General features: G+C 38.1%; 4 protein-coding genes across 5 annotated transcripts in view; 1 reads left to right on the top strand and 3 right to left on the bottom strand.

The window, feature by feature from the left end:
• Positions 1–204: 204 nt before the first annotated feature.
• Pmar_PMAR015477 (hypothetical protein) lies at positions 205–1,461 on the bottom strand (the record flags this gene model as incomplete). The annotated part of the gene is made up of 6 exons (XM_002775203.1): positions 205–341; positions 393–483; positions 624–708; positions 757–911; positions 959–1,180; positions 1,235–1,461. Coding segments are annotated over 6 exons (917 nt in total), but the record flags the coding sequence as incomplete, so codon positions are not given.
• A 187-nt stretch (positions 1,462–1,648) lies between these two features.
• On the bottom strand, positions 1,649–4,464 carry Pmar_PMAR015476 (membrane associated RING finger, putative). Of its 2 annotated transcripts, none has more exons than XM_002775202.1 (13): positions 4,378–4,464; positions 4,279–4,328; positions 4,027–4,222; positions 3,803–3,971; positions 3,554–3,746; positions 3,403–3,507; positions 3,296–3,353; positions 3,087–3,234; positions 2,657–2,980; positions 2,535–2,594; positions 2,401–2,484; positions 2,182–2,347; positions 1,649–2,131 (listed from the first exon to the last, which is right to left on the bottom strand). In XM_002775202.1, the coding sequence occupies exons 3-13, from the start codon at positions 4,155–4,157 to the stop codon at positions 1,803–1,805; spliced, it is 1,767 nt and encodes a 588-aa protein (XP_002775248.1). In that variant the 5' UTR covers positions 4,158–4,222; positions 4,279–4,328; positions 4,378–4,464; the 3' UTR covers positions 1,649–1,802. The 2 variants fall into 2 exon arrangements, with proteins under 2 accessions (XP_002775248.1, XP_002775247.1); XM_002775201.1 differs by having other exon boundaries at positions 1,661–2,134.
• A 1,413-nt stretch (positions 4,465–5,877) lies between these two features.
• Pmar_PMAR015475 (hypothetical protein) lies at positions 5,878–6,712 on the bottom strand. The gene has a single exon (XM_002775200.1). It carries the CDS (start codon positions 6,686–6,688, stop codon positions 6,155–6,157), a length of 534 nt encoding a protein of 177 aa, XP_002775246.1. The 5' UTR covers positions 6,689–6,712; the 3' UTR covers positions 5,878–6,154.
• Positions 6,713–9,129: 2,417 nt separating this feature from the next.
• The window catches only part of Pmar_PMAR015474 (hypothetical protein), a 4,455-nt gene continuing 4,283 nt past the window's right edge, over positions 9,130–9,301 (top strand). Inside the window, exon 1 of the mRNA XM_002775199.1 lies at positions 9,130–9,301. Coding sequence (XP_002775245.1) covers positions 9,298–9,301 — 4 coding nt within the window. The 5' untranslated portion in view covers positions 9,130–9,297.

Genomic DNA, 9,301 nt, shown 5'->3' with positions numbered 1-9,301 from the left:
TATCATCATCCTCCCCTTTAACAGTCGCTAACTTATCCTCAACATCCTTCACCTCCTCCATCTGATGATGAAGATCTCCAATTAGCTGATCAACTTCAGCTTTCAATAACATCACAATATTCCTCCCTTCCTCATCCCGATATATATGATGATACCTACTAATACTATCTAAATCATCATAATCATTGTATATACCTATCTTACGTGTAACTCTCCAATAGTCGTAGTGCCATAATCTCCTTCTTTGACTGTATACCACTTGATACCAACATAGTCCTTATCTCATATAGTATAGACATGAGTAATTGATAAGATCTCTCATTATCTAATATATCCGATACCTACCAATAATAATCATAATAATAATAAGGTTCTTGTTATTGTTATTCTACATCCTGCCAAGCCTGTGGATCATTATACATGTTGGTGATAGCCATTTGGCGTAGATTGTCGTAATCGATGCAATTAAGATGATTATCCTCTCTACCACATAAGAATGAACATGATGATAATAATTCCGATGATACACCAACTACATCCCAGGACCAATCACCCATATACCTAACAACCAGCAACAGCAACAGCAGCACTACTCATCATGTAGTGCTTCTTAATATTATTACTGTCTAACAAGCTTAGTATATCCATATAATACAGAACATATCCTGTATACAATGATATCTTCCTTTACTACTAGAGTTAATGTACCTGATAATATCATCAATATACAGTATTATGATGATGATGATATATCACCAATAGTACCATCACAACATAGATGTCTTCTTAATCTCCTATTAGCAGTAGCCTCATAGCTACGTTCTGAGGCTAATACTTTATCCTTCCACCAGGGTGACCACTCCTCTATAACATCATCATCATCAGTGTTCTTATTGAGGAATTGATGGTATCTATACACGTATAAAAAGGGGTATGATGATAATGATGGTATTATTACAGCTTGCCGGATTTAAGTTCACTTCTGAAATCATTTATTTGTTCTTGTGATAGATAATCACCAAGATGTGCAAGTATCATATCCTTCTCCTTCTGGTGTCCATCATCATCATCTAGGGCATCCAATAAACGATATAGATTCAATACCTCATCATCATCATCATCATCATCATAGGAGGAGGTGGTGGAGGATATATCATCAGAGTTGTTGTTATTATCATATCTGAACATGATAGATAATCCTATCATCCTACTTCACTACTAGAGTCATTATTACATCATCATCTCAACATTCCTCTTCTCCTCCTCAGTTGGTTTATTAACTTGAGTATATGACATAACTTCATCATGATAGAACCCCTGTGAGCATCTACCATTACTATGCTCTTTATAACATGCAACACTGCAGTATCTAACAACAACAACATCATCATTAGTACTACTACTACTACTACTACTACTACCACTACCGTTGATGACATCGAGGGCATCGATATCGGGCATCCTCATTATTACATATAATACAACAAGATGGTATATGATCAGCAAAGGTTACCACCTTCTTTAGACCTATTCCTTGGGTGGTCGATGATGATGATGATGACATGGGTATACTGAAGGATGCAGATAATGAAGGATAATAATAGTTATAGTAATAACACAATACCATAATGATGATGATATAGTGAGTATTGAAAACAGTAACGATTATTATTGTTATTATGAATTATTGATTGTTGTTGTTGTTGGTAAAAGTATCATCATTATCATCATCCTAGTATCATCCATCACCCTTACTATAGCATTTAATACTGGTCTGCCCTCGATGTATGGTTATTGATAAATCAATCGATTCTATGCGGCGGTGAAGTGGTAGTAGGACTAGATACCATCATAACATCGGAAGTATTAGTAGTACTACTAGGGATACCATCAGCGTTTGATGGATGTGGTATAATCATCATAACATCATCATCATGTATAGTATTATATAGAAGACCATGGGAAGTATCAGTAGTACTACTACTAGGGATACCATCAGCGTTTGATGGATGTGGTATAACCATCATAACATCATCATCATCCTGCTCATCATTATCATAATGATGATGGTGTCCATGTAATATAGGAGGGGGATATGTTGATGGTACTACTACCATAGGCATACTACTACCTACTACTACTATCATCATCATTGGTAACCTACTATCATTAGTATACTACCATCATAAGCAGCAGGTTGATCCCTATAATATCCTCCTATTTGATATGGTCTTACTATATGTGGCACTCCATTAGGAGGAGGAGAAGGTAATATGGATGATGATGATGGGGGCCATCTTGTCGTCCCCTTTCGTGGAGCAATAACCCTCAATACTGTACGACCAACCTAATATAATGTATCATGACCATCATCATGACCATCATCATCACTACTATTACTTGTACAGCTATTGAACCCGATGGTGGTATCTTGAGCCCTTGAGATGGTATTGATAATAATGTACCAAACTTAGAATACAGATCCTACTAATAATTATAATACAGGAGGAGGATGCCTAGTTATAATAGATTACCTGTATATAGAATTGACCATTGTGATATCGTAATAAACAATGCTTTCTGGATATAGATACCTATAAGATGATGATGACATCTATGACTACTCCTGTTGTTGTTATTGTTATAGTATTATTACATCAGATATTCTAACATCACTATCGTGCCCTCGCCCTATAATAATACCATCAACATCAGCCGTTTTATTATTATTATTATAGTTATCATCCAACATAGTATTATTATCGGCAATCTCAGGACCAATATCCCTACACTTATAACCCCCAAGGCTGACCACATTTAGCCCAATGTTAGCATCTATACTATTACTACTACCATCTTGCTCCTGTTGCTGCTCGAAGGAGGAGGAGGATGTAGGATTAAGATTGAGCTCAAATACAATATAGGGAGGTTTGACATGGGGTAAGGGATAGAGGCATTCAATATTACCATCAATATTAACCTAAGCATCATTATCATCATCATTATAGTAGTAGTAGTAGTAATAGTAGTAGTAATAGTAGTAGTAATAGTAGTAGTAATAGTAGTAGTAGTAGTGATGGTATTACATATGTCGGATAAAGAGCCTTACATAACTCACAAGTGAGAGGTCTATACAAAAATGGAGGGGTTCTTCTTCTTCTATTACTACTACATCCTGATGGTAACCTTAGTCTATCACCTATCCAGTGCCTTAGGCAATTAATATGGACATATCTAAGATGATAGTAATAGTAGTAGTAGTAGGAGGATGATGATGATGATGATGATATATTACTTTATACTACCACTACAATGGCATGGTGCTACGAATGGATCATGTATACTCGATGTACCTATTATGATGTCCACTCTAGTATAATAATGATGATGATGGTATACTACCTTCCATCAAACATATCCTACATACCATACCATGCAATGATGATGATGATGATGATGATAAACCATGAATAGATCTATCTACATATGCCTTGGTCATGGATGAATCTGATTATTATCATCACTATTATTATCATCATCATACTACTACTACCTTTACTAACACCCTTAGAGAGCAATTGTAACTCCACCTCCACCTCCTCCCTGTCATCATCATTGGAGCATACTGTAGATGATGGTGAACAACATCCCCCTACTCCTCCTGGTAGTGTGAGTGTAGGACCATCTTCTTCTTCTTCCTCCTCCTCCTCTTCCTTGGACTGTGATCGATAGTTATCATATACCATCTATTATTATACATCACTACTATACATTTGTTATTGATCCTATTCCTATTCCTTACCTGACGAACCCTTAATTCAACTCTCCCTAATCTTAATATATCTCCTTCTTTTAATGATACACCATCAACAGCATTGGATGGATCATGTACTACTAACCATGGCCTACACTTCTTATGATCACAATGGCTCACTCCTTTAATATACATATCATCAGTAGTGGGATTGCACCTTTATTATGCAGCATATAAAGTGATGGTAGTATAGGATACCCCTACACTACTACCTTCCTATACTTATTAATGGTTCCTCTACTCTACTACCCTCCACTTCATCAATATCATCATCATTTTTAATAATAACCCTAGATGTATTAATAATGGGTACTTCTAATATACCACTCGTATTGGTAATCATACCCTTACTATAACCAGTACTATCATCATTATCGTATAATACGCGATAGAGTGTTGATGATGTATCTATTATTCATAATAATAACCACTGCATACTAGAGCTATTAGTAAGGAGGACATACCACCTGTATCATCATCTATTGGTAGTATGAACCTCTGTGATCGGATATTCCTAATAACAACAAGACTACTACCTACTATTATGGATCCCTACATTATACCTAGATTCATAATCATATAGATCATGTGACTCCCTAGACCATGTACTAGCAATAACCTCTATTGCTGGAGGATAGATAGTGTTTGAAGTATCTCCCATTACTATACAGATACCTACACTGCCGTATACCACTACTACTACATAAACACAAGAGCAATAAGTGAGATTAAACTAATAACAATCATGTATAGTGATAACTCCTATATTGGCGACCACAGCAGCAGAGATCGCAGATTGATTACACTGAGAAAAGTAAGAGGGTAATGATAACACTAATAGGAAGATATACCTACCAGACTCAGGGGATTTGGCCTTCTCCCCTTCAGATCCACCACCACCACCACCTTCCTTCCCAGAACCCTTCCCTTCCTCGTGTTTGGATTCACCATGTTCAGGGACCTTCTGAGAGGACTTATCGGTACAACCTTCCAACCTGAACAACAACAACAGGTTGCATGATCACATAGAGAGAGGGACATAATACTACATGGTAACAGCAGCAATAATGCCGAATAGGAGGATAAGGACCTTCATGAACTGCATGATAAGGGAGGTGCGAGAAGTAAAAAGATACTGAAGAGAGGATAGTGAGTATGAGCTGTTATATATCAATACATCAGCGCTAGCCCAATAACACAGACAACAAAACGGTACACAATGTGAAACCGTCACCATATCATCATCATCACCGCACACTGACGTTATGATGGTGGTGGTGATTTCTTGAAATGGTGGTGAATCGGAATGAATCACCCAACCAGAAGGGCAGCTTGAGGCGGCGGCGGAGCGTTGCGTGACACGAAACAACCTTTGATACAATGCTACTGGCTATCAACAGCCACTCGACCATAGGACCCTCTTGGATTCAAGTAAAACCATCGTCGGGAGTAGTTTCTCATCATCATCATTATTCAACTACTTTGTTCCGACATCATCCAACCCTCAAAACCTCTTAGTAAGTTCTGTATACCTCATGTAGAGTGAATCTGTAAGGGGAATATGATTATACAAGTGCTATTATCCCTGCCTTCTCCTCCTCATCATGATGAGAATATACCTCTGCCAACCATTGCTGTTACACCTCCTTTCCAACTACTACCTTTATACGAGTATTTATTACAAATATCCATTCATGCAACCTTACATTGGACTTACGAAATGCTGACGATACTCAAGCGACTGATGGAACTCGCATATCGCAACTCAAGACCACAGACATACATGGGAGGGGTCACTACTTCATTTCTAAACTCAGGTTAAACTAGAGATGACTCGTATCAACAAAAGGCTACAGTGAGTCCCACAAGACACTGCTCCAAGTAACTTTTCAATGAACTAGTCGGCTTTCCAGTTATCGAACGTTGTAATCATCCAAAACCAGTATACTGCTAGGTGTTAGTAAGACTTCCCTACAAACCTTGCCATCATAGAGATATAACCCCATATACAGGTCCAGGGATCCTCAAGGGGAATACTATTAACACAAGACCATAAGGAGTGAAGAACTTGAGGATGTTGCTACAACATCTACTAGATAGTACACAGGTCCTCCCATAATACAGTACAACCAAGTTGATCGAATTGTGGTAGGTGGAGTCGTATTCCTGCAACATAATAGTAGCAGCAGTAGTAACATAGTGGAATTATAATGATGTTTGATGCAATGGTAATAACAGTCCCAAAACACATTCGATGTCGTCAGAGACCAGTAGCCTGCATGAAAACGCATCATGTTTTGACATCATTATTACTACTATCATCACGAATTACTACTGTATCTATACTACCACAACAATGCCATTAACCTTGTTGGATTGTTCATCAGATGTAGAGGTAGTAGTAAGAGGGGAATGGACAGCTTCATTTCGAAGTTGTATACTAGGGCATTCCAGAGGAGTACCATGACAATCATCATCCTCAGGGGCATAGCATAAGGATCCATCATCTCTCTTGAATATACCATAGCATACTGGTGCCTTAGCCCAGGTACGGCAATGGGACTTAGACTTGGATGCATGGCAACTTGGTATGGAATCACATACATCCTCACAGGAAGCTACAACATCTTGTGAACAGCTAACAGGCTCTAATACATCACCATTACAAGAGGGATCCTCAGGTTGATAACAATATGCAGCATTACCTCTATGATAGAGGCCATAACATAAGCCATCACTCTTACAATAGGATGTATAACCAGAATCACCACAGTAGGGTGTATTCCAACATATACTCTGACATACGTTGGATGGTGTACCCAATACTAGGGTAATAGGAATAGAGGAAATAGTAAGTAGAAGAGGAACGAACATAAGGAAGAATCACAGAAACAACAGCAACTGATAAGATAATAATTATACCGGTCAGAGGGTTTACTCGAGCCACCTATGTGTATGTGCATGCGTGCAGAATTATTGTGTCGTCGTGTTGTTGTTAGAAGCGCAAGATTAGTTAACCATCTGGGTAGTAAGATGTCCACTACTACAGAAGCAAGGATAGATCCATACAAACCCGATGTCATCGGTAATACCAACTACAACACTATGTGTATCATATCTACTTGTTATAGGAACATTACTATACGAACCATGCCATAGACTGCTATCACCACATATGATCACTCAAAGGTTTGGTACTGTTACTAGGAATATTAGAGAGGTACCAGTCATACTAGTGTTGTATAGTATGATGGTGGCGTTAGATGCCGTTACATGTAACAGCCACTCTAGAGAGTATTAAAGGGTGTGGACCCTTGAGGAGTGTATATTTAAATGTAATACTCTCTTATGCTGTGTTATGCTGGGTTATATACATATAGGGGTTCTCATTCTTATCTGGTAATGTATCATCTACTTCACTAGCCTTCAATGGACCTATCCATAATACTTGCATACTTATGAGGTAGTAGTAAGGATGATGAGGCAAGATAGTAAGGTAGCATATTGTCATTATAGGTTATTCGCTGATCGTTTGGGTATGATATCCTTACAATATAAGAATAGATATTCATGGTATGGTGAAGCTATAGTAAGGACAGTGCACATATCATCATCATGATGATGAGGAAGTATATATCAGGTAGAGGGTTTCATACCACACCTCAACGACATCGTCAAGTCACAGAACACTTCTGTGATTAGAGAAAGTGATGGTATTAGTACAAGTATTAGAGGAGGATGGGATGCTCCTCCTCCTCCTTCTTGTAGTCTTGGTGGTATGTATAATTACTATCCTACACTTGCTGTTAGTATCATTATAGATACACCACCCATTACCAAACGTATTACACCCAAATGTATACGCTTCCTATTGGGTGAGGAAGGTGTTAATATTGCTGCTGCTGTGGATTACTGGTAATAGTAGGAGATGTTGATAATAATACTCAGAGTAGTAGTATGATGATGTAGGTCCTCTAATAGTAGTAGATCTCCAATAACATTGGTATCGGGTATGGAGGTAACTACTAATGATAAGAGTAGTAGTAGTTGGTGGCCAACAGCATCATCATCATTATCCTCGGAGGTTGATGGTATCTTTAGTATTGGGGCTAGATATGCACCATGTCGACACTTTCAGGTCACTTTCATATACTATTATTGATAATAATAATATCAACCTTAGGTATCATTAAGGAACGACTTTACATTATCATCACCACGTTTTGGATTTAGGAGGATACTCCTTTCTGGATGCTCGATAGGTAGTGATGAATAGCAATTACTACTACTACTACTACTGCCTATGTAGGGGACCAACGTAGTGCTGGTATGATCCTAGCTACTACTGCTGGTAGTGGTATGCAGATAGTAGTAGCAGGTAGAGAGATAGGTGAGTATTATCCTTATTATACTCCTTATTATTATATATAGTACAACGATCCTGTCAACTGCTAGAGAGGTTGGGTATATCCCTTGAATGCGGGTATAGAATGGATATACTACAGAAGGAGGTAGGGTGATGTGCGAGTTATGGTAAGCAGCAGCCTCGGTATAGACTATATATTCAGGTATCATTATGTATTAGTAGTATATATAATATATCACCTGATAAAAGGGTAGTAGCATCAGCAGTCATTGACTATGAGCATTCACGTCGGTTACCATCATCATCACATAGAAGTGGTCATCCTATTGGTATGGGGTTTAAACTCAGTATGCATGCTCAATAGTGATAGTACCAGTAGTAGTGGTATCTAATTGTGATAAGTAGTTTATTATTATTATCAATACTGCATTGTGTTGTTCACTACTAGTAGTAGTAGTAGCCTTATCATACTCGTACAGTTAGGTCGATATAGTTATTGGTATTGATAGTGCTACTGTTTCTTTGTCTCCTCCTCCTCTCCCTCGTGTGATACTAATATATTACCTCACTGTATTGTCATCATGTATTATATGTGCGTGCATTGTGAGATCTCCACTACTACTACCAGGCCCTGGGAGGTAGTGATGATGATGATCACCATGTTGTTGTTGGTAGTAGTAGTAGCAGGCTGATGGTCATTCTTTCTACTCCTTCTACTCCTGCTCTTCAACAGTCAAGTATGATAAGATCATTGGTTGCATGGAGAGCTCAAGCCCTTACTGATATTAGAATGCTTATTAATAGGAACTCCCTTGCTGATCAGTATGCAGCAGCATCAGCAGGAGGAGGACAATCAAATAACATGTATGTAGTAGTAGTATGATTATGATGTATATACTAGTAGTACCATTTATTACTTGTATTCAGTGTACGTTGTACGGGTATTATTGGTTTATCTAGAAGTGTACTTGTGATGGATAAGCTAGAGTCACCAGCACATAGAGCAGCTATACAGCAATCAGGCAACTTGCGTAATGTATTAAATGATATGTTGGAGGCATCCAGGACTAAGATAATGGTGAAAGGACATTCAAAGCTAAGTTATTGGTAGTTCATAATGA

Source organism: Perkinsus marinus, assembly GCF_000006405.1.
Source record: "Perkinsus marinus ATCC 50983 genomic scaffold scf_1104296956402, whole genome shotgun sequence".
NCBI lineage: Eukaryota > Perkinsozoa > Perkinsida > Perkinsidae > Perkinsus > Perkinsus marinus.
The sequence above is the reverse complement of the archived record's forward strand: the minus strand, read 5'-3'. Positions and strand labels throughout refer to the sequence as shown.

Coding starts and splice junctions, on each gene's coding strand:
- Pmar_PMAR015476 (XM_002775201.1), bottom strand. CDS start 4,157: ATGATTACCAATACGAGTGGTATATTAGAAGTACCCATTATTAATACA. Junction 3,972..4,026: donor CCATTAATAAGTATAGGAAG/GTAGTAGTGTAG, acceptor TGCATAATAAAG/GTGCAATCCCACTACTGATG. Junction 2,348..2,400: donor CGGGTTCAATAGCTGTACAA/GTAATAGTAGTG, acceptor ACATTATATTAG/GTTGGTCGTACAGTATTGAG.
- Pmar_PMAR015475 (XM_002775200.1), bottom strand. CDS start 6,688: ATGTTCGTTCCTCTTCTACTTACTATTTCCTCTATTCCTATTACCCTA.